The sequence below is a fragment of the Stegodyphus dumicola genome, chromosome 2 (genome assembly GCF_044657685.1).
Source record: "Stegodyphus dumicola isolate Sdum_Otavi_A_Nest chromosome 2, ASM4465768v1".
In the NCBI taxonomy this organism is placed as follows: Eukaryota; Metazoa; Arthropoda; class Arachnida; order Araneae; family Eresidae; genus Stegodyphus; species Stegodyphus dumicola.
Window position 1 is genome coordinate 20,105,066 of NC_140769.1, and position 26,780 is coordinate 20,131,845.

Genomic DNA, 26,780 nt, shown 5'->3' on the forward strand with positions numbered 1-26,780 from the left:
ATAAAGGGTTTTGTATACCCTTCGTCTGTATCCTGTCTACTTACCACAATTAGTGAACATAGCTTTAGTAAGATCTCTGTTCCGAGTCAGGTCCGTGTATGTTCCCGAAGAAGGTTAGAAGGAACATCGAACCTGATAGTGGCACCCAACGAAGAAGAATAACCATGGCCGAGTTTCAAGAAGAACCTGTGCTGCTTGCAGAAACGGCTCAGAATCCAGAAATGCCAGCTGCCGCCCTGGAAGGATTCGGTTACATCGTCCAGACCATGCGCGCTTCGATGAAACCAGAAGCAACGTTTAATGGAAACTCACCGGTAACCAGTTTTTTGGAAAAATTGGATGACCACTTCATGCTCTACCCCGTGCACGAGTTTCAAAAAGTTACCTTAGCTACCAGCGCTTTGAGGGGCCAAGCGCTTAACTGGTTCAAATGTATCGGCAGAAGTCTCTTGGGTCAAGCAGGAAGTCCCACCTATACTTACGAAAATTTCAAGACTGCCCTACTAAAAGCCTTCCCTGTTGTAAGGGATCATGCAAAATTAGAAACGGAACTTTTTAGTATATATCAACAAAGAATCGAAAACCTCTCAAGCTTTATTTTAAGAAAAATTCACGTTTTCAAGCTCTTGTATGGAAACCGTCCGGATCCTGAAATAATTCAAGTGATTTTGCCGAGGTTACTACCCCAAGTGCAAGACTTTATTGAATTAAGAAATCCGAATACACTGGAAAAGTTATTTGAGCTAGCAATCCAGTTTGAAAGTAGAAGAACGGCGGATGTTGAAAGAAGACGCCAATATCAACAGCGAAACCAATTTGGTACGCCAAGACTACAGCGAACTCAAGCATACGGCTACGGAGAAAAAGCGAATCAGTGGGCAAGGAAACCCGAGCATTCAAAAACAGCCGGCGTACGTCGACATTTCAATAGCAACCCAGGAAAAAAGTCTCAAGGCCAGGGTAAAAAGAAGGAAAGCACGGAAAGGAAAACTAATTTAAACTAAAACGGATTTCTGCTGACGAGAGGGTGCGGAAACCGAAGGCCACGAAAACCCCTCTTCCTACAAGTTAAATACAGTAATGGTGAAAAATTTGACTCTTCCGAAGATTGAAGTCTTGGTGAATAATATCCCGGCCACCGCACTCCTGGATAATGGCGCGCAGTGTTCCTGTGTGGCAGAAGTCTTTTTTAGAAAGTATTTTCGCAAATACCGCATATATAATGTGGATAATACGACAGTATTAGCGGCGCAAGGAGAACAATGTAAGTGCGCAGGTAAAGTACCTTTGTATATCCGTATCAAGGACGAACAAGTAAAGGTGATGTTTTTTATAGTACAGAATTTGCAAGCACATTTGATCTTAGGAATAGACTTTCTTTCAGGCGCACAAGCTACACTGGATTTTAATGAAGCGTCCCTTAAGCTGACAATGAAACCAGTGCGTGTAGAAAAGGTTGAACCGCCAAGGTTAAATCTTGACCACCTGCCTAATGACGAGCAAGATAGAATCCGACAAGTGGTAAGTGAATTTGCTTCGTTATTTAGTGATATTCCAGGATTTACTCAGGTTACTAACCATAGTATTGACACCGGAGATGCATTGCCAGTTCGTCAAAAACCATACGATAAGAATATGGAATAAGGAAAAATATAAGGTATGATATGGAATAAGGTATGATAAGAATAAGGAAAAAATTATAGAATGGCATATTACCGATATGCTACGTAAAAAGATCATAACGCCCATCTCAAGTAGTTATGCTAGCCCGGTGGTTTTATGTAAGAAAAATAATGATTATCCTTTGGAGCATCCAAAAAGGTGGAGATTCGCTATTGATTACCGTAAATTAAATTCCATAACGAAATATCCGGTATATCCGTTACCGATCATAGAAGAAATTTTAAGGAACATAAAATCAACCAAATTTATGACGACTTTAGACTTAACGACTGGTTATTTTCAAATAGGGGTGAGGCCTGAGGACGTGCCTAAGACTGCTTTTATAACCAAGTCTGGCACTTATGCATTTTTGCGTATGCCGTTTGGCCTTTCAGGGGCCCCGGCAACATTTCAGCGATGCATGGACATTGTGTTAAGACCTGTTCTTGGAAAGTCCACATTTATCTATTTAGACGATATCATTATTACTAGTAATAATCTCGACCAACATGTACAGGATTTAAGACAGGTGTTTTCTTTATTAAATGAGGCCGGTCTAAAAATTAATGTCGAAAAGTGCAAATTTGCAGCCCCTGAATTAAAATATTTAGGTTACAAAATATCTCAAAAAGGGATCGAGACAGATGAATCAAAAATAATCGCTGTACAAAAGTATCCGACTCCAAACACGGCAAAGAAGCTCTCTTCTTTTCTAGGACTTTGTTCATATTATAGGTCCTTTATAAAAGATTTTGCAGCTATCGCTGAGCCATTGTTAAAATTAAAAAGGAAAAAGGCAAGATTCTCGTGGACGGCCGAAGCCAATAGTGCTTTCGAAAAATTAAAACAACCATTAACGCAAGCCCCTGTGTTGAAATTTCCTGAAAAGGATGAGAATTTAGAAATTTCAGTGGATGCTTCGGATTATGCGGTAGGAGCGGTACTTTCGCAAAATCAGCAGCCCGTGGCATTTTTTAGCCGAACTTTAAATCAAACACAAAGAAACTATTCCGCGACCGAGAGAGAGGCACTTGCAGTTCTGTTAGCAATGCAAAAGTTCCGAGTCTATTTTGGAAAGGCGCCGATAACAGTATACTCTGATCATGCGGCGGTAACTAGATTGTACTCAGGGAAAAATTTATCCCCAAGGTTAATAAGATGGGCACTCAAGCTGCAAGAATATAATCTGGTAATCAAGCATACCCCCGGAAAGGAAAATATCGTAGCAGATGCCCTATCACGAATTAAATTAGACGAACAGGGTAATACCGTAAAAGTTGCAATGCTTACAGCGTGTACAATAAATTCCCGAGAAACTGTAATAACAGAACTGGGTAAGGATCCTGAGTTTGGAAGTATTTATGAGTATTTGAAGGATCCTGAAAATTTTAGCCACCAAGATATTGTGGCGATAAGAAATAGGGCGGCCCATTACGAACTAATAGATGGTCTATTATTCTACACAAAAACTACGAATTCCAACAACGAATTTCGACCTGTTATCCCAGCTAGTCTTAGATTAAATATCCTGCATGAGCTCCATGACAGCCCTTTAGCTTCTCATGCTGGTATTCGAAAAACTATCCAACGCGTACGCGAGGCAGTCTACTTTCCTGAACTGCAACAGTTAACAAGGGCGTATGTCCAGTCCTGCCCAACATGTCAAGCCGTTAATTATATTAATTTCCGCCCGGCCGGGTTTCTAAATAGTATTAAATCCGAATTTCCAAATGAAATAATTGGCATCGATTTATTGGGCCCTTTCCCAAAAAGTCAGTTAAATAAAAGTCGCTATCTCCTTGTTATGGTTGATCATTTTAGTAAATGGACCGAAATTGTTCCCTTAAAACGAGCCTCCGCGAAATTGGTTACCGATTCTATTTTAAATAAATATATTTTAAAATACGGGGCGCCCCTAAAAGTTATATCGGATAATGGTCCTCAATTTGTAAGTAATATATTTGAAGACGTGCCAAAAACTGGGCATACGTCATTTAAAAATGGTCCCGTATCGGCCGCAATCAAATATAGCGGAACGGGTCAACAGAAATATAGTGAAAATTATCCGTAGTTATGTTAAAAATTTTCATAAAAACTGGGATAACTATGTCAATGAATTTGCTTTCGCCCTTAGGACCGCAAAACATGATACAACGGGCAAAACTCCTGCTGAGTTATTTCTAGGCAGAAAGATTATAACACCGTTAGATAAACTATTTTATGTGCAACAAAGAGCCCCAGAATTTAAAATGGGTGATATAGAAAAACTAATAAAAGAAGCAAAAAAGAATACGGAAGTAGCACAAAGAAAACAGAAATTATATTATGATTTGAAACGACGGGGAGTAACTTATAAAGTAGGGGATGAAGTTTTAAAAATTAAGCATTCACTTTCTTCAGCACCAGAAGATAAAACTGCCAAATTTTTTCCACGATTTGAAGGACCATATGTTATAGAAAAAATAACTCACGCTGTTGTAGGGTTAAAAGCCAGAAATGGTGAAACCTGTTCCACAAACATTGATCAAATCAAGCCCTACTTCGATCGTAATAAAATGCAAATCTTTCCATATTTTTTGCAGGATCCGGCATGGTAGACATCGCAGGTACAAGTTCCATAGGTGAAAAAACGACAAGTACAAGGGCAAGCCAATGAGAGACAGAAGCAAGTGAAAAGAAAATTGCCCCGCGGAAAAATGGAAGGTAACAAGAAAAAGAAGCCGTTCCACCGTCCAGAAAACAGAGTTCACGAACACCCCCAGAATGAAGAAGGGAGAAGGACGACGTATGTGAAGAGGACCAGGAGAAATGACGGCAACTATAACCCGGCTTTAAAACGGAAGATCTACTCATCCGACAGAACTCTCCGCAGCAAAAGTCGGCGAACTGCGGAAGGGCCATCAGCGGCGGAGGAAAAAGTACAAGAAAAATTTGAACGGCCAACAACGAGGTCCAAGCAGGATCACGACAGAAGTTTCCCGGTTCCGCCAAGACCAGCTGCCATCAAACGGCAAAGACCACAAGCAGAGGAGAAAAGGAAAGTATTCAAGGGTGGCCGTACTGGTGAGAAAAGGAATCTTCCAGAGGAAAGCACTGAAGGGCGAGCCCGTACAAGAAGGAGGATAAACCAAGCTACTATCTGCTATACCTTTTTAAAGGCTGGGCCCAGAAAAGGATGTCCGAATATTACAAAGATAAGTAAAATTTTATGTTACTTTGCAAACTTAAGTTAATCTTTCATTCTTACTGCAAGTGGCAGATTTCAAGTTTTACCTCATGCGAGGTCTACCTTTATCGCCAAAAGGACGAGAAATGAGTTGTGACCGATTTTCGTATTATGTTTTTAAATTACTCGTGCGTAAAACTAAAGTTGATGTATAATAGCGTTGTGTAAAGACTTAAATATTGTAAAAAGTTATTGTATAAATTTTATTTAAAACATTCTAGCAAGAAAGAAGTTTTAGTCTGAAAGACTTTTTGAAATGTAGTATTATTTCAATGTAGAAAGAATTGGCACTTGCTTTGAAAAGAATAGAAGTTAACAATGTACTACTAATGTATGTTTTCAAATGTGTAAAATTAACGGCATGTTGATATGTTCTTATATACATGTGAACTGTTATTTTAAATGTTAAGAAATACCGTGAAATGGTAAAAGTGAAAGTAATGTTAAAAATTTGTTATTCGTGTGATTGTAAAGATTAAATCATGGCGAATATGTGGTAAAGGTTGAATGATGTAGTTAGGCTCTCTGACGCTACACTTTAGAGTTAGCCACTTTTAGAATAGTACCTCAGGGTTTAGAGTTGAAAGTAGGGTGTGTTAAGAGGTCTCGTTATGTTGAATTTTAACACGTTAGTGTTTTGATTGTAGGAGGAAGTGTGGCACACGTAGACAGAAACACATTCGTGTTTGGTGTTCTTTTACAACACATGTCAGAGAGCACGGGGAGAGATAATTAAAATAGTCATGAATGAAATAAGAATGTTAAGAGAAGTATATTCTATATGTTATTTGCAATGTCATTCTGTAACATTTCATTAAACTAGTTTTCCTTCCAGAGATCTGGAAGGAACCAGAATTGAATAAAGCTCCTGTTTAGATGCAGTACAGATGAAAAAAAGATTGTTGTATATCCTGGGAGCTGCTTTGTAACAAATTTCTTTCTTTAAATTTTCTAGTTTCTAGTGAAGTTGTGTTTGTAAAAGGTTGGCCTCGCGTTAGATTCTAGAGCTAAAAGTTTTCAACAAGGTCGTTTTAGACCTCAGTTTCAAACTAATTAACTCTGGCGGGAAGTATGTAAGGATCTTAAGTTTACTAACGTTTATTTTATTTTAAATCTTTACTATCACTTCTTATTTTCTACTTCCGGCCAGAATTATAAGCGTGAAGGTTTTTATGTAAAGTTTGTCTGGCGAACGCCAAGTATTTAAGTGTGGCCTTTTTGCCAAGCGAGATAGAGGAAGCAGTAAGTCAACGCAGGCCGCTTACCTTAGAAGTTACGCAGTTGCTGTTCGCCTTCCAGGCCAGAGGTTTTAATCCTCTTGATAAATTAAACGTATTGTAGTGTTCACAGTCTCTGTGCTACATACGCTTCCTGTTATTATAAGGCCAATCTTCCACGTGTATTATTCTAAAGTTAAATTAGAGTTTAGTTTTATTTTTTAGAATTTTACGTTAGACCCCGAGTGGTGGGTCAGTGTATTCCGAAGTACGGAAGTTATTGTATATAGAGAAAAATAAAGGGTTTTGTATACCCTTCGTCTGTATCCTGTCTACTTACCACAATTAGTGAACATAGCTTTAGTAAGCTCTCTGTTGCGAGTCAGGTCCGTGTATGTTCCCGAAGAAGGTTAGAAGGAACATTGAACCTGATACTGTGTTCATGTGGGAAATCGCTCCCAGTGCTGTTATTTCTAATAGTGCTATAGTATGTTTACTTTTGGACAGAATTCATGTCCTTTAAATTGTGCAAGAAGCAATTAATATGTGTGAAAGAACGTTAATTGGAAGATTTAAATTCATCTGTATGAGGTGTTAAATAAGATTGATTTTCAGCTAAATTTTCTTTCACAATGGTTGCTTTAATAAAAAGAAAATACCCATATTAATACTCAGACTACTAGCTTTTTGATTTCAAGAATAGAATGAAGATCAAAGATCATAAAGCATAATAAGGAGTAATAATAAAACTAAAGGAAAAAAAAAGAGGTAGTTTGATTATCTGAAAGCCCAACTTCAGCATTTGATAAAACTGATCTTTGGCATACTTTTAAGACAGATGCGACAACAGTTACTTTGTGCTATTTCATTATTATATTTAGCCATCATTTAACTAACAGTTTCATTAAACAACTATAAAAATACAAGCATATGCCCCACAGACTTTTGTTTTTGCTCATAAAATGTTTGTTCTTATTATTATATATAAAGATAACAACAATATCTATGAGCTTTAACCCTTTCCAGCATGCTACCTTTTAAAGTCGGAGTTTTGATTTAAAAAAAAAAAAAAAGTAGGCAGTCTAATTAGGCCTAGAGGAGTACACAAGCAAAATTTTGTGAAGATAGCACTTATCGTTTTAATTCTGAGGGTGTGCACAAAGTGGCAAACTGATTGAATAGAGCTACGAAAAGAGTGCTGAAACAAGCATTAATGAACTGACCGATGAGATGCGGAGGAACAAAGAATACAGTGTCTCAGTTGTCCTAGATTATGGGTCAGCCCGGTCTGTGCACACCTAGGGTTCGCCGTTTGATTTTAGGCAAGATTTCAAGGTAGAAATTTAAAACTAATATAGAATGAGGAGATTAGCATACAGCCAAAAATATAACAGAGAAATTTCTTTTCAAACAACTCCTTTTATACCCTAAAAAAAAAAAATCTGGAAGATTTCTTTGAAAAATGAGGGTCTTAAAAAACTAAACATGGCTAAAATATATGGACTGGTTTGTGTTGAACTGCCATCTACTATAAATAAAGAAGGTTCAGAGTAACCTACAGAGTAACTGTGCCGCAAAGGGTTAAGCCAAATATATGGTTTTCATAAAGTCACAAAAAGTTGGAGATTTTTCATGGGAGTAATAATAATCAGAAAGCACCAAAAATATTGCATTATTAAATTAAAGTGATACTGAAAATAAATTTTTCACTGCCTGTATGAAGTTTTAAAAGAATTCTTGAAAACTCTTGAAAAACAGAAAGCTGATTTAAAAATTATAACTTTCTAAATTTACATATATTACACAATAAAAATTTTCATCTGCAAAACTTTATTGAAATATCTTCTCCCAATCTAAAATTGTGAATTTCTAAACATCTTTTCTACAAACTTTTAACAAAATGCAAAAATGAAAGAGTTAAAAACCCTACCAAAAACCAATTTAAAAACTTCTCATTTCCTTATATTTCTCGAAGAACATTAAAATTAATTTATAGTAATACACCATAAAAACATTAAAATAAAAAGATTAGATTAATAATTCTATTACAATTATAAAAATTACTCACCTGCATCATTTAAAATGTAAGCTTGCCTGTTCCTCCCAATTGTAAATTTGGGACCTTTTGCATAATCTTTAGGCAAAACTATTATTTGCATGTTTCCATATGATTTTTTATGATCACCAGCCTTTAATACTTGCTCAGACAAAGCAAAAGCTGAATCTAAATCTTTCGAAGAGAAAAAAAAAATGGAAATAAATTTAAAATTAATGTAGCTCATAATAAACAAAAATTTATACTAACAGTGATTAACAAGATAGGATTATCTGATATTTCTCATTATACAAGGTGACACATGGTGTGCTTATCAGTTTTAAATGACAACAGAAAGATGATGACTGCTTGTAGTGACTTAACGTCACTACAAGCAGTCACTAATACTAATGGGGGAAAAAATAGTATACACATAAGCATCAAATGCAGTGTACAATATGGACATTAAGACATCAGTGCACCTTGAATAGATTATCATTCTGCTTGGATGCACTGTTCAAAATGACGCGGAAAGGCTTTCACAATATATCTCAACATGTCCTATTGAATATGCACTTCACGGCTGATGGCACTCTTCAGTTTGTTAATAGTTTTCAGCAAACAATGTGCAGATTCTCTTCTTCAGGTAATCCCAAAAGAAATAGTCCAGAGTTGTCAAACCAGAGAAGAGAGATGACAAAGTCAAATTGCCCAAACAAGAAATCAAATGATTACAGATGTTAGTCAGACAATGCACGTACTTGCTATTGCACCATTCTTTTACAACTAAATTGTAACTACCATCTTGTTTACAATTCTGGTAATTTTCACTGCTCCCTACAAAACCTATCAAGCATCTTTAACAAAGCCTGTTTGAATTAAGGTTTCTACCTCTGCTATCTGCAACTGCATTGCCTAATGCTCAATGGTATGCCTGACTATATATGCCTGAGTCCTAGTTTTCCATGGATGCAAGTAACATTTGCACATACATTCTTGCAGGGTTGTCAATTCAAACTAGTACATAAAATATGTATTACATTCTTTCAAAAAAATTAGTATAAAGAAATCATACACATTGGAACATTCTTCATGACTGGTATGATCCTCTGATCTCAATACCATTTAATCTGCATGGGGTTTGCCAGTGGGCAGAGTTGAGAAAATTTTTTTTTTTCCCACCAACAGTAACCGAGAGCTTCTGGTTTAAAAAAAGAATGGCTAAAAATGCCTTTAATGGTGTACATGGTTCATACAGCAATGTCGAAGAAGAATCACTATAATACTGGCCTCCAAAAGAGGACCTATGCTATATTAAAAATTACAGTCCAAGGAAGCACTTCCACAAAGGATCCTTTAAATGTAAACATTGCCAAAAATGGCGATAAAAGCTGGTAACCTGGCGAATTGGTATGTCGGAGGTAGAAACCTGGTTTCACAAGCACTTGCCTTAGCAAAAGAATATTTTTTGTCTGTTCGGGGCTCCGTTTTGCTGCTGGCTAACAGTGCGTCAGTCACTACCGGATGAGGTGATGAAAATCGGCCGGGGGGGGATAACACGGCTGTTTATTTTCAAGTTTTATTTTAAGTTTTTCATCTGCCTTTTTCATACGTATGGCTGCATCATTCAAAAGAAAATGATGTTGTCATGTTTAATTTCATCAGGTCTAATGCAAAGTCTAAAATACTGGAACTGCTGGTTTTTCCCACATCTGTTATAAGGAGAAATAATTTCTATGATATCCTGGAACTGGAATTATCCTAGGATACATATTCATTTGTCAACAGCATTGGTTATTTTATAAATGGAAATGAGAATATTGCTTTTTCCATTCTCACTTTGGATATTCTAAATTGCACTAATGTATACAGCATTGAATTAGGTCCATTTTAAGGTAAATTTGCAGATCATCATTTCTTATAAGTTTCCAAACATCTTTTTCAGAGATGGACTTTCTTACAAGATTTTGAAGATATTGTAATATTTTGTTATTTAACAAATATATATATTTATTATTGAAGTGGCAATGCCATATTTGTGTGATGTAAAAATTTTTTTTAAATGAGAATTCTGAAGTTTTACCAGCTAGTAGTTGTATGAAAATTTTGCCACTAAAGAATTTTATTTAAATTATCTATCTCCGTAAGCTAAAAATAAAATTTATATTTTATTAAGAAGATAGTCTGTTATTTTGTCAATTATTGAAAAATACTTTACAATATATTTAGTGATCATCTTCTATACTTATATTCTTCTATACTCATTTAGAACCTTCTATACTTTCAACATGGAAATTTACTCAGGACAGCAGCCAGATGGGTCATACAAGAAAGTCAACAGTTCTTGTGAAAAAGCAAGCACATCCTAGCTCCATTATACAATTCTGGAAGAAACGTTTTTCAGCATTGTCATGTTTTGTTTGACACAGACAGTTGGTATACCAGTTATGAATTGGCCAATTTCTTACAGAAAAATAAAATTTCTATCATTGGAACAATATGCAAGGATAAGAAGATTATCCCACCTGAATTTGTGTCGAAGAATAGAGAACAGCATTCAACTCTCTTGGGTTTTCAGAAGGATATAATGCTACTTTTTTATATGGCTAAAAAGAACCAATGTGTTAACCTTTTGTCAACTATGCACAATGATGACCATATTGATAAAAGCACGTGAGATTTGAAGAAATTTGAAGTAATTACGTTTTATAACATGACAAAAAGAGCAGTTGATATAGTCAACGAAACAGGTGGCACTTATTCTGTGGCCAGAATATCAAACCGATGGGCATATTTTTTTCGCTATTAAATATTGCCAAGATAAATTCAAGGATCTTGCTTTTATCTACTAAAACTCCACCAGAGAAGTTCAGGAATAGGAGGCATTTCTGATTTGGCCTTTGCACTTTTAGATCCTCATTTGAAATCACAACAGAAACAGTAGGAATACAACAAAGATTCTCTTGAAGATTTGCAAACAAAGAAAATAAAATTATGTTACCGATGTTACATGTGCTCAAGAAAAAAAGACAGAAAATCAAAAACTGTATGTGTGAAGTGTAAAAAAAATATGTCAAGAACACTGTGAAATAGAAGCTTCATGTATAAACTACAAAATATCTACTTCTTCTTGAGCCTAATTGATTTGAAAATTAATTATATAACTCATTGTCCATGTAATAATTCTGCATGATTTGGATTATAATTGCATTCAAAAATAAAAAACACCAATTTCTCATAGAAATCAATGATTCCTAGTCATCTAGAAAATGTAAGTACTTTTATTCATTATTAATTTTAAAATTATCATTATTTTTAAGCTATTTTATATAATAAATGTTACAAATAATACATAATGCATTATTTTACTGAATTGTAATATGTTTCATTTGTATGTCATTTAATTGCGACGGACGTTCTTGTGTTAAATAATACAGCGTGCGTCCTCCCGGGTTAAACATACACCGCTAAATGTCATTATCAACCTATTTATTTTACTTCTGTATGCTAAATATCTTATAACTTGACTAGTACACCGCTAAAATAAATGATAAATGACCACTAAAATGGCTTCCATATGATAAATATCATGCAACTTAACTATACACCTCTAAAATGATGGCCAATTAGCCGTTGGTGAGCTTGGCGAATAAATCCGCACCGGCGCCAACGGATCCGCTGTGGAAGAAAACCCCAGTCCAAATGCAGTATTTCAGTTTTATTGTCCAATTACTGTATCACATACATAATCATATATATCTTTTCATTATGAGATAATTATACTCAGATTCATCATACCAATAGTAAAGTCGCATTCAACACTACAACTAAATGTGGTCAGGGGTGGCACCAGGACCAGTGCAGTCACACCAGGCAGTAGAGATAAGGAGAGGCGAAATTTTTCTCCTTCAGATATAAGTAATAAAAATCTGATGACTTCCTTGTCTGATGACTTATGCGATTATATCCTTGTCTGATGACTTATTCCTCTGCATCACATGACTTCCTTGTATGGCCTATTAAATTATATACAATTTTTGCTAAACTTCATTTAAACATTATTTCTTTGAATTATTCTAAATTTATAAAGTTATGGCTTTCGTCTATGGATGCCATTTTTGGGTTGCTGCAGATAAAACGATGATAGCTTAACTCGATAATTTTTATTTAACACTAGAAAAAGGTATAAATTTTAACACACGTTCACTGATACACAGTCACAATGATTACAGTTCGCACGGTAAGCATTTTTATAGTTAGCAAGTCCATGTAGTTAAGAAATCATGAAAGTGAAGTGGAAGAGAGGTGAGCGCATGCTTCACCGACGGCAGCCAGGAACAGAGTAACGAGTCCGAAGTTTGCCCTAGTGGAGAAGAGGGTGAAAGCTGGTAGCGCCCTCTCTTGGGCCAGTGGACAAATAATAATAATGATAAAGAGTTCTATACAGTATTCACCCCCCCCCCGAATACCAAAGGTACAATGAAAAAATCAGTTCACAAACATCTGGTGCTGAAGAGCACACGTCTTCCTGATCGTGTGACAACTGGTGGAGCACTGGGAGGAAGCGTATGGTCAATCGAAGGAGGAGTATCTGGAGAAACAGTTGGGTCCAGGGAAGCAGGAGGATCACTGGTCACAGGAACCTGAGTGTTTGAAGCTTTGAAGAAGGCAGGCTTCAGTCTATCTATTCCCAGAATGGTTTCCTTGTCGTGCACGAGAACGGTGAAATGTTTATTGTTACGTGCACAGACCTTGAATGGTCCATCGTATGGAGGAGTGAGTGGTGGTTTTACCACGTCGTTTCACATAAACACATAAGTGCAAGTGCTGAGTGCATGATGTACGAATGGGGTGGATTTGTTGTGGCATGATGTAGGAGTTGGAGACAGCTTCATCATTGCCTCTCGGAAAGTCTGCAGAAAGGATGCTGGATCAACTGGAGCAGAGGATGGCTGAAAGAACTCAGATGGTAATCGAAGGTGTGTGCCATAGACAAGTTCAGCGGATGTACCTGCGAGGTCTTGCTTGAAGGAAGAACGTAAACCGAGAAGCACAAGAGGGAGTGATGTAGTCCAACGGGTGTCATTATGTCACTTTAGAGCTGCTTTTAGGTCATGGTGGAAACGTTCCACTAAGCCATTGGTGGAAGGATGGTATGGCGAAGTACGAATTCGGCGTATTCCAAGCATAGACATCAGAGAAGCGAAAAGGTGGGACTGGAATTGTCGACCTTGATCAGTAGTCACAATGGATGGTACACCAAATCGTGCAATCCAACCAGAGATGAATTGTCGAGCCAGAGTCAGCAGAGATGTCTTGAATGGGAAAAGCTTCAGGCCAATGAGTAAATCTGTCAACGAAGGTGAGTAAATATCGATAACCGTCAGATGGTGTTAGAGGACTGACGATGCCTATATGAACATGGTCGAATCGTTTGGAGAGCATCACGATTTTTTCCAAAGGGCTATGTGTGTGCCGGGTAACTTTCGAACGTTGGCACATGTTGCAGGATTGAGTCCGAAGTTTTCCCTAGTGGAGAAGAGGGAGAAGGCTGATAGCGCCTTCTCTTGGGCCAGTGGACAAATAATAATAATAATGATAAAGAGTTCTCCACAAAGTGATCCCTCAAGGCAAGTTGAAAATAACATCAAAATTTGCAAATTTTGAAACTGAATACCCTGGTAAATTTTTTTTATACATGGGGTCAAATTTCTTGTATTTTTAATTATTTTATTAATTTTTTTAATAAGGAATATAAAACTTTCCCATATATAAACAGGGAATCAGGATACCACATCAAAAGTTAAATTTTGTTATTTGTCCAAAATTTATTTTTTTTTTTTTTGTTTTAATTATTATTATTATTATTTTTTTTTTTTTTTTTTTTTTTTTTGACATAGCCAAAACATGAATATTTTTGTCCTTTAAAACACTTCTGTATTTTTGGTGCACTTCATTTAAACTTGCTTACTTGAATTATTCTAACTTAATTAACCAAGGCAAGTTTAAAAAAATGCCATAAAAATTGCAAATTTTGAAATTAATATCCCTGTCAATTTCATCATTTGAAACACCTGTGAAGTATATGACTATGACCAATGATTGAGGAAATAAAGGCTGGATAAGTGGGCGTGTGTGTCTGTATTATATATATATATATATATATATATAAATTTAATAAATATGATATTATAATCTTATTCATATAAAGCAAATTTAAACTTTATGCAAATTCAAATGCAAACAAAATTAATTGATTAATTATTGCAGCAAACTAAATTGCAATATCATAGAAAACATAAGTAAATAAAGTGCAAGCATGTAACTACAAAAAAAAAAATAATAATAATAATAATAATAATACAATCCTAAAATTTTTATCTTAAAAACTTTAAAAAAATTTTTTAAATAAATTTTAATTTGCATAAAGTGAATAATTATTGAACAAGCAGATATTCGTGTGTGTACACATTTAATACTGTGGATTGCAATAAAAAACGGCGAGGTCCACTGTTCACCTCGTTTGTGAAGGAGGGCAGAAATTGAACTCCACACTCATCAAAAGATAGACGCTACCTTTCAGGACAACACATTTTATTCCTACTCACTAACATATACTATGATACAGAAAAACTAGCAAGATTAAACAGCGCCCTCTTACGGTGGACAATGGATGGCGTAACACACTGAGCCCCCATGACCTCGTCATCAGCTCAGCTAGAAATATAAACTGAAACATAATGCAACACATAAAAATTAAACAAACTAAATATATTATAAAACATGGAAAGAAATAATTCAATCAGTCATTTATAGGAAGTCTGACCAGTTTATGTATTGGTCTTTTCATTTCACCCGACACAGTTTTTAAGTTGACTGACCTTACTCTTTGGTCAGTTCCCTTATAATTGCAAATTACTTTTGCCATCTTCTACTTAAGTGGCGGCAAGTTCTCGTCCTTGATTAGGACCAAGTCATTCACACGTAAATCGGCACTGGGAAGTTTCCATTTGTTGCGCACTTGCAACTGAGTTAAGTAGTCTTTTGACCACGATTTCCAAAACAATTGGGAAATATGTGTGACTAATTTCCACCATTCACGGATGGGAATTTTCTCATTTGTTACATCAGGCTCAGGAACACTTTTTAACTCGGAACCGATAATAAAGTGACCCGGTGTAATGACAGAAAAATCATTTGGGTCCTCAGAAGCAGCCACTAAAGGACGGGAGTTAAGTATGGCTTCAATCTCCACTAGACACGTTGAAAATTCTTCTTGTGAGAGGATCTGCGATCCTATAACACATCTCATGTGAAACTTCATGGATTTAATGGCAGCCTCTCATAGGCCTCCAAAATGAGGGGCTGATGGAACTTTCATTGTCCATTTAATGCCTTCGTTGGTCAAGTAAGTACCAAGTGACTCCATCGTACATGCTTTTAAGTAATTCTTTGCACCGATAAAGTTTGTTCCACAATCACTGAGTATTTCAGCGGGCTTTCCTCATCATCCTATGAATCGTTTCAGAGCTGCAATGCATGCCTGAGCACTAAGGTCACTAACAAGTTCTATATGGACGGCTTTCGTTGCAAAGCATACAAACACACATACGTACATTTTCAGTGGTTTAACTCCTCTACCACGTCTAGGGATGATCAAGAATGGTCCTGAAAAGTCAGTTCTGCATTTAAGAAATGGTCTTCCGGGATTCACTCTTGCAGAAGGTAAATCAGCCATCATTTGTTTCGAAAACTCTGGTGCAGATAACACACTTTCTTATTTCTCTGCATATGGCAGTTTTTGCTCCTATAATCCAATACTTTTGTTTCATCGCAGAGTTAACTAATTGTACTCCTCCGTGCATATAAATAAGGTGATAAAATGTCACTAACAATTTTGTAACAGGATGATTCTTAGGCAATATTATTTGATGTTTCACAGAGTCTGGTAAGCTGGCATTTCTAAAACGTCCTCCTACACGTAGTATGCCATACAAAACATTTGACAGAATCTTTTTTGCTCTCTTAGTATTTCCGCACTGACTACATTTGGTAACCCTCTATCCCAATGTTTAGGCCAACTCTCAAAACTTTTTCGAAGCCAAATTGGACCTGACCACCATTTTTCATTAAGTATCAACTTCTCAGCCAAGATTCCTCTAGTAAGCAAATCTGCGGAATTATCGTCAGACGGATAATAATACCAATCACTTGGACTCGATCTTTCCTGAATTTCCACAACCCGGTTGGCAACGAACTGTTTCCATCTCTTCGCACTTCCCTTCACCCAATGCAACGCAATACAAGAATCACTCCAAAACACTATTCTTCCAATTTTATCCTTAAAAACACTCTTAAGGTAATTTCCCACTCTAGCACCTATTACCATGGCCATTAGCTCCAACCGTGGCAGCGTTAGTTTCTTTAACGGTGACACTCTACTCTTCGACATTATAAAAGATACTCTGTAATTCCCATTATTCTCACAATATCTAAAATAAACAACAGTTCCGTAAGCACTTGGTGAAGCATCGCAAAACACATGTACTTCGGATTGCTCATTCTCACAATCCAGAAAACAATATCTCGAAATAGTAACGTCTATCAATTTTTCAATTTCTTTACACCACGTTATCCACTTTTGCTGCAAGTCCTCCGGCAATTCTTCGTCCCAATCACACGCTCTCTCCCAAATTTCCTGTAACAATAACTTTATACGTATCACAAATGGTGCAATCAAACCAATAGGATCAAAGATTTTTGCAGCTGTCTGTAAAACACATCTTTTAGTGCGTCGCAGCATTTTCCACAAATCCACCAAAACCTTCACCTCCAATGACAACTCATCTCTATCAGGATTCCAATTCATACCTAGGACTTTCAGTTGTTGAACTCCCACTATCTCACTGTCACTAAGTCCATTTTCTATCCACAATTTTTCTAATTCTCTACTGTTCGACCTCAGTTTCCTTAAATTAAATCCACCACTCTTTAATATTGATACAGCATCTGACGACAACTCAAATGATTCTCTTACACTGTCTTCACCATAATATAAATCGTCTACGTAAAGTGATGAATTTAACATTTCAAATGACTTTACTTTCCTTATATTTTTTATATGATGCTTTATTGTAGCACTCAAAATGAAAGGGGAACTTTTACATCCAATGGGTAGTCTTTTCATTCTCATAATTGTATATTCTTCACTAGGGTTATCTGAATACCAAAGAAATTTTAAGAATTTTCTATCTCTTTCAGAAATTTTTATCATTAAGAAAGCCTTCCTATATCACCATTAAATGCTATTTTGTAATTACGAAATTTTAGAATCACATCAAGAATATTTGGATTTAAATTTGGGCCAGTTTCCAAAGAATCGTTCAAAGAAAGATTACCTTTAGATTTTGAACTGCAGTTAAAGACTATACGAACTTTAGTTGTTTCTTTATCTTCCCTAATAACTGCTCTATGAGGCATAAAATACTCATGCTCATCTCTCCACATTCCTCAATAACTCCATTTTGTTTTTGGTCATTTATTATATCCTTACACTCATTAGCAACCCAATCATTTTTAGAAAAATCCTTTACTAACTCATCAAACCTCTTTTTAGCTAAAAAATAATTATTTCCTAATTCATCGTAACTAAACTTCCATAATAAATCAGTTTCATATCTCTCATTCACGAATTTTAAATTTTTCTCAAATTCATCTATCAGCGCTTTATCAACTACATTTAGCTCTTCCTTTTCTTTAATTCCTAAAGCATCAAGCTCCCATAATATCTGAACATCTGAAGCGGTTACACAAAAATTCGCTGAAACTGCAGTCTTAACATTTGGCTTGTAAACATCTTGACTTCCCTGTAAAGCAAACCCGAAAATCATTGGCACGCAAGTAATTTCTTGGTTTATTTTTTTGAAAGCTGAAGCTTCAATAATCTGCCAAAACACATCTGCCCCAATCAGTATCTCAATGGTTATATCACTGTCACAGCAGTCGGCTAAGACTAATCCGCGGGACTGCATAATATTTTGTACTTCTTCATTTGAAACAGAAACAGATGCCGCTGTAATAGTATTGGCCACTAGCACTTCAATTTGAATACACTGATTAGGGTTGTATCTGCTAGATAATTTTAATTCTACTACTTCATATAATTTCTCAGTAGGCTTTGCTGAGCCAAAGGAAAAAACTGACAACCTTTCCTTTCTAATTGATTTTAATTTTAAGCAATTGGCAAGGGCCTTCATACACCAGCTTCTTTCAGAGCCCTTATCGCATAATATGCGCGTCACTTTATTCAATTTTGTTTTATCAACAGGGCTAACGTATACACTGCACGTGAGTAACAGCACAGATGATTTATGTATTCGGCTTGACCTTGATACTGAAGCATTGCACTGAGTTTGTTCGGCGCCACCGCTCTCTACTTTGGAAAGAGGTTTATTTTGTTTATAAAAATGAATCATAGAATGATGAGCTTTCCCACAGAAACAATTTCTGGCTCTACACGTTTTCGCATTACACTGGGAAGAAAAACATTTGAAACAAAGGTTATTTTCCTTAATAATTTCAACACGCTCATTTACTGAAAGCCTTTTAAAATTAGGACAATTTTGTAACGGGTGGTTTTGATTAGTTTTACACAAAATACATGTTTGATCTTTTGCTCCAGATACATATACATTAGAAATATTTTTGTAATTATAATTCCGAAGTTTATTAACATTATTTCCATCGCCTCTTTTATAATCGTTACCTATAAATGATTTTGCAAAAAGGGATTCTGGTTTTTGTTTACCTTTTGATGAAAATAAATATCGCATTCACGACCTAAACTTTGGGGTTCGAATCATGTCTCTCCCTGTTTAACTGCTATATGGGTTTTTAATTCACGATCAAGTTCACTGAATATTTTATCTGAAACCATAAGATCACATAACGATTTAAAATCTTTTACATTTCTCAACTGACAATAATATTCAAAATTTGCACTTAACCTTGATGCAAACTGTACAAAGGTCTCAGATGACAATTTTTGCATAGAACGAAAATGATTTAAGCACTCTTGAGGGGTTGGTTGAAATTCCTTTAAAATTATGGACTTTAGTTTATCGTAATTATTAATATCTTCTTCCTTCACATATACCATTAAATTAGTGACCTTCTCTCCCAAAATATTTAATAGGATTTCTGCTTTTAAATCTTCAGGTACTTGTTTTGCCTTAAAAGCCCTTTCAATTGATTGAAAAAAGAGATTAAAGGATTCTGCTTTAGTAGGTACAGAAATTGTTAATGTTTTTATACTTTTAATTAAATTTTCCATATTTCAATTTGAGTTGTCCATCTCAACATTTGGATTTTGTAGCACGTTTTTTCTAGTGTTAGCTAAAGCTAATTCCGCCTCTAACTGAGAAAGTTTTATTTTCTCTAACTCTAATCTAATTTCATTTTCCGATTTTTGTTTCTCAATTTGTATTTTCTTTTCCTCTAGAATATTATCAATAACATTTTGCACAAATTCAGCATCATTTGCACAAACTTCTGAACTTTCTATTAAAGTTTTCAAAGTAACAATTTTCGCCCCGCTCGGAATTACTAATCCTAATTCCTCCGCGACGAGCGTCAACTCGTCTTTTTTTAATGACTTAAGCGACTTCAGACTGATCTTAATTCAAAGAAAAATACAACCTTGAATTGACAACTAGAACACAATGAGTACAAAAACGAACACAATCAAACTCAACACAGACACTATCAACTCAAATTATCAAGTAGGAACACTTCAATACATAACACTAATAAACAGAATTTAACACTAAACATTATTACAACAAACCAAAATCACTCACCACAATCTACACAATGGAACACCTTCACTTTCGATTTTTGCGCAACACATATTCCCATATCGCCACACTATTTTTTCACACAAAATTCGATGATACACATTATTACCATCACATTCTCACCTGACTCCACTTCCTGACACCATAACATGTTCACCTCGTTTGTGAAGGGGGGCAGAAATTGAATTCCACACTCATCAAAAGATCGACGCTACCTTTGAGGACAACACATTTTATTCCTACTCACTAACATATACTATGATACAAAAAAACTAGCAAAATTAAACAGCGCCCTCTTACGGCGGGCAATGGATGGCGTAACATCCACAACTAGATGTTATAGCAGTTCATATACAAAATGTCAACCTTCTGCAACTAATAGCTTTTGAATTATGCAAGCTACATACGTATACATAGATATCATGAAAAAATCCCTTCTGAATCCATTTTACAATTTGTTTCAGAAAAATTTTGATATGGACACCACAAATTCCTTATATGGAATATTAAATTATACACATTTTTTGCTGCATTTGATTTAAACTTATTTCCTCAAAATTCATTAGAAATATATTGCTCTTTCAATTAATTCAGTTCTCACTTCATTGTAAGGCAAAAATACATAAAAACCTCAAAATATCTTCATTAAAAACTGAAAAATATAGAAAAACATCAAATACAAATAAAACAATTAAAAAATCAATTTTTACGATTAAGATTAGAGTTTTTTTTATGCAAAAGCAAGCGATCTGGCCAGCAGGCAAGAAGGCAGATTTTTCAGTGCACAAAACTGAAAGTTTACTTTTGGTACCACTCGGCAGCAAAAAAACACTGAAGGTGCAGAAACTGACTTAAATCACTATTCTGCTAAGTTTCAAATGTAAAAACAAATATGGCTGCTATGGTAAAAAAAAAAAAAAAAAAAAAAAAAAAAAAAAGGTTTAGCCACATTTAAAGACACATACTCACTCTGTTACTTGGTATATATATATATGCACACATATACTTTTGTTAGTACCAATTGAAACCAAATGGGGAGGTGCACAACTACATGTTATAGCAGTCCCATATACAAAATTTCAATGTTCTGAGGCTACTCGTTTTTGAGTTATGCAAGATAAATACATACGTACATACAAATGTACTTAAGACATCACGAAAAAAACGTTCCTGAATACATTTTAAATCCATTTTATAATCTGTTTGGGAAAAAAAAAAAAAGAGTTTTTTACTCTGCTGTTACGTACAGATGTCAAACAAAAGCATTATTAAATTGCATTTGGTAGCGGTCAAAATGGATATTTTATACGAAATATGATACTCAATTTTTCATGATAACAATACTTCCTTTACTTCATACAAGGAAATAAAAGAGTCCTTTATTCTGGCCATATATATCATGGCTCAGCAAAAAATTCTTCTGTATGGGTCCGTAATGGTCAAAATTAATATTTCTGTTGAAATATGACACCCACAGTTTTTCACAATTACAATAATTCTTTTTTGCTTCATACAAGGAAGTAATAAATTTGTTCATATTTTATGTCATATGTTTAAGTTACAGTTGTATTACAATTTAGTATAAAAATAAATATTCTATATTATATTTAGTCATAAATATATTGATCAAATTCTGCTCTTTTGCAGGTTTATGTAAATGTAGCACCTCAAAGCAAAATAACCATCAATAACAGTTAAATTTAAGTTTCCAGCTAAATTACTTCCAGTCTGCTGACGCCAGTGAGGAAGGTTTACGGAGTCCCTGTGATAACACCACACACCTCCACATCAGAAGAGTAAAATTTGTACAGAGTTGGGAAAAAACAGAAAAGAAGGAATATGGGTGAATAAAAGGAATGCCTGCATGGCTGAGAAGCAGAGGGAAGAGAGGGGTGAGAAGATAGAAAGGTGAATTGTCAAGAAAAATCAGAGTTAGTAAGAAAGGAGTAAAAAATCATTGACAATGGCACATAAAACGAAACTTATCTGCGAAGAGCTGGATGAGTGGGCGGAGTCCTGATTCAGACATCCAAACAGAATTAATCTGGACATCCAAACAGAAAATTCAGAGAAGGCTAATATAATTTGCATGGCTTGCAGTTCTAAGATTAATTTTTCAACCTGAGAATTAGCAGTTCATATTTTTTGTGCAATTGACAGAATACTTTGTAAAAAACTAAAGATTATTTTGGTTCTTGAAAACATCAAGAATAGGGTAAATTTTTACTTCTTGAGAGTTTCACTGTATGAAGATTTTTTGGTGGTAAAGCTTTAACGGTGGAATGTCCTTTACAAACGTAGCAAAACTGACCCAAGTAGCAGATTTGGTAGGTGCTGGATTTCTAAGCTCCTGTTTCTTTTTCATGTCATTATGTCTTTTCTAAAATTTAGGGCATCCTAAGTATGAACTAACATGGTTTTGCCCTCAGGAAATACACTTGGGTTCTTGACCTTCTTTCAGTTTACAAGTAGGCAGGGTTTTTAGGTAATTTCCATTCGTTATTGAGAGGTTATTATAGAGGTTTAGGAAAACTTTTTTACATGTTCTGCTGTAATGCCTGAGAAATCAATTTCCTTATGCAGTTTCTGCATTTTCCTTTCAACTTCTTCATTCAAGTCTGCTTCAGAGAAACTTGATCGATAAGATTGGTGGTCAGCTTCCACTGCTTCAGAGTTAGGCATAATCCAAGGGATGGAAGTCTTTCCGAATGTGTTACTAGCCATCAATTCAGAATGCTCAACAACAGAGCTCAAGACTTACTTCCAGTCTCTGATAAGTGAATTTTAAGTATGTTATATTTAATTAGCTACTATACTATACTTATACATCATTACTATTATAAAGCTCATCATTCATACAACTGAAAATTAAATTTTCCTTGTAGTATTTTAGTGATCCTGATTTTCATTTAGTTATGCAACACAAGAACTGAATCCTTAATTAATTGAAGATGCAAACAAAGAGGGAATGCATATTGGATGCTCAAATTAAAAATGGATCATGTTTTTCATAGTATATTATTTTATGCATATTTTGTTTACACAGTTTTCCTGATTACTGCATTGTTCCATTATATAAAAGAGACTAGTAAACTGTTTAAAAGGGAGCACAAATTCTCTGAAAGCAGAGAGGTATTTGATGAGTCTTTTAATAGCAGGCAATGAACGCTGCCCCATTGTTTCACATCTTTGATTATTGTTCTGGAAGAATTTCGTTCATGGTTAAGTTTCCATTTCAGAGGAGGTATTTTTAACAGATTAGGTATGGTTTCACTTAAGTGAATATATTTGTGATCATAATTACTAAATCATAGTGTTCCAAAAACCTGTGTTACCACCTGTACTTACTGCAGGAAAATTAACGTCATTCCTATTTAAAAGAGGTGCCAATCATGAAATAATGCTTGTGCATGGCTTAATCACACTTGTGCATGGCTATTTTGATAATATTAAATGGTGAGAAAAAATGCCTATGAAATTTAACAAATTTAATATAAAATATTAAGAACATATTAAATAGATATGTCTACAGTAAAAAATGGAAATTAGGAAAATGCAAAAGTTTGTCTATGAACTGTTCGTAACATTTATGGAAATTATTTGGCTGATGTTGTACTCATAACCTTAATATTCAGAAGGCATCCCTCAATTTGGAGAGAACACACCAATGTAAAATTTTAAATTAAACAAAAAAGCAACCAACCTTAATTTGCTATATATGTTTTCGGGGAATTTTTTTCCCCCCGAAAAAGATTTGTGTCTGATTACCCTAATAATTGACAGGCATATTCAAAATATTCTATGGTTGCCTTTTTGCCCAATTTTTAAAAAATGCTTACCTGAAATTGAAGTCAAGCTGTTTGGCGACATTTGTCTGTAATTTGCAAATTTTATATTCTATTTTGACCTTATTTGGCAACTTTGCTCTGGTTTAAAAAATTTATACGATAATAGTTCCATCATATTAATCAAATTGTTGATCACAATAAATGATGTATTTTCCATGTATTCATATACAAATGGGCAAGACTTTGGCTAATTGACAACAATATCCAAATGGTAACTTAACTGCAATTACATTAAAAGGATCTATAATACAGGAACATCATCCAAAACGACATACAGCAAATTTTACCATGAAAGTGTTGGCAGAGGCTTTTGATGAAAGAATCATGTCTAAAGACTGAAACTACCAAGATCATTACCACTCTACTTTTTGTAAGAATAGACAAAATAAATTGTATTCATAAGCAATATGTATTATTCGAAAAAGACAAAAATAAACATTATTGCTGTCATCTTGAGGGTAAAGAGAAAAGCTTCATAATGTCACTAGGCACGTGAAACATATGAACAAAAAAACTGAACGAGATGAATGCCATTTCTAACATATGGCTGAAAGCAAGATCTGTTTCATATATGTACAATTTTTTTTTAATATTTTTTAATAAATTCACAAAGGGTTCTCTTTTAAACTGAACACTGTCATCATTTGATTACTTCATCTAAAAAGCATTTGATTATAGACAACTATGTACAGGTTGAGGGTAGGCTAGCACCTGTGCATTCCCATAGATGTATGAAGTATTGCTGAACCTGGCTGTCAAGCTTAAACCCCAATTTTGAGGGGGGAAAACCATGGGAGAGTACGCAAGGGTCTCCCATCCATCTGCCCCTACCACAAACTTCTTGACAGGACCGGCTCATCGCGTATTTTGAGTGCCTCGACACATAGCTATTATACACTTACAAACATCCATGTTTTCGGTATTCGAACTTGGGCCCATCATTACACCAGGCAGCGTCATTAACCACTATACTGGCTGAATGGCATAGTGATAACAATATAAAGGTTTCATAGATATATACAATAGACATCAATATTAGAGCATTTTTACTTTTGTGTTATAGAATTACTGTAGAAAAAAAAGGCCATCTTCATGAAAAAAAAATCACTAAAGTTGTAAACTTTTATCATTTGATACAATACCAGAAACATTAGTATACTGCTTGATTAGTGCTTCTTCTTCATCATTTGCAGTACTCATAGTCCAATGAAAATTTACATAAGGCTGAGAAACTTCCTCCATATTGCTTGACAAAAGCAACAATTCTTCCCAAAAGACACCTTGTTGAACTTGTTGGTCAGCAAGTATTATTTTAATAGGCACGGCATGGGTAATCTGTATTTAAAAGATTAAATAACATTTTGAAATACATATTTAGTTCATAAAATATCAATTATAATTAAAATGTAATTTCCTTCTAAAATTCTATACCACAAAAGAATACAGTAGATTTCAGTTAAAATTTCACCAAATAATGATTATTGAAGGAGTTAAAGCAATTGCTGCTTTAACTCCTCCAACAATAATGAAATGAGTGCCCTGAAATAAAGACAAATAAATTCTAAAGAGAAATAGTTGCTAATTTCAGTGATATGATAATGAATAAGTCTATGATGATAAATAAAACTGAGAATAAATGATAATTATCATTTGCCTCACTAACATTTTCTTGGCAACAATTTATTTAGCACAAAGAATTCGTTTTGGTAGCAAAACGTAGTCAAAAATTTCAGAGCAGATTTTTTGTCACTGAAAATTATTGTGAAGAAAATGTCAGCCATGTTAATTATTAAATATTAAGCAACAAATAAATTTATGACTGATTATGCTAAAATTTAAAATAATATTCATTTTTTATGTTGAAATAACTTACAGTTTCAGAAAGCAAATGATGACATTCTTCATGTGGAACAGGATATCTGTATACTTCTGTTGTTTTCCACCATACAGGTACTCCAATCAGAATGAAAGTTAAAGCAAATACACTGGTGGCAACAACAGAACTGGTACCTAAATTGCAAATAGCACATATCATCTTGATATACTCTACTATATAGGTTTATTAGGAATAATATTATATCAAGACATTAAATATGCACATACACACAGAAAAAACCTGTTATGAAACAAAAAAATAACTCAGCTCTAGTGTAAAATTAGATACCCCTTCAATTGGCCACAGATTTTGTTCTATTTTGGTGATGAAACCCCATTTCTGGTTACCAATATAGTGTTAACTTTGTTTAAGCTTCCTGATTTTTTTAAGCGAAAACAGATCGATGTATACACGGACAAAGTTAAAGCAGTGTGCAATGTGTAGTTTGTGCAATTCTCTGATTTTTTTTTTTTTTTTTTTTTTTAAGTGAAAATAGATCAATGGGTACATGGACACCAAGTTTGTGCAATTCTTTGACTTCTTATTTTGGTTTTGTGTCTTAAAATTGTGCCTTCCTGGTGCCAATCTTGGCATCAAAAAGGAGTCGCTAAAAAACAAAAGGCACCCAACTGTAAACTTACCAATAACTCTACCCATACATTTAAAAAAAAAAGTTTAATTCTAATTTTTGACAGTATACAAAGATGCTGAAAAATTACAGATGGAAACAGCTCTGCAATCCAATACAGTTAAATATATTAAATATAAATTTAATGAACCCCATGTCCAGCCTCTAGATTTAGCCTTATAACTCTCTCTTCTTTTCAACCTAAATGGTAATCTTCTACAAAAAATACCAGTCTATATTGTAAAGGGATAAAATGAATAATTAAAAATAACAGGATTTAATGTTGTAACTAGTTATGTGCCCAATACACCCTAGATGTAAAGAGATAATAAACAAATATGATATAATAATTGTTTATAAATAATTTTTATTCATACAAGAATTATATGGCAGTATTCACAGAAAGTTATCAATTGATAAATTTTTTGTTACA

The 26,780-nt window shown here is 34.7% G+C and overlaps 1 protein-coding gene across 1 annotated transcript in view; it reads right to left on the reverse strand.

The window, feature by feature from the left end:
- Positions 1–26,780, reverse strand: part of PIG-S (phosphatidylinositol glycan anchor biosynthesis class S) — a 105,531-nt gene that overhangs the window by 75,494 nt on the left and 3,257 nt on the right. The window contains exons 2-4 of the mRNA XM_085810504.1: positions 25,717–25,853; positions 24,986–25,178; positions 8,174–8,335 (exon numbers count right to left, since the gene is read on the reverse strand). Coding sequence (XP_085666630.1) covers positions 8,174–8,335; positions 24,986–25,178; positions 25,717–25,853 — 492 coding nt within the window. The remainder of the gene's footprint in view (positions 1–8,173; positions 8,336–24,985; positions 25,179–25,716; positions 25,854–26,780) is intronic.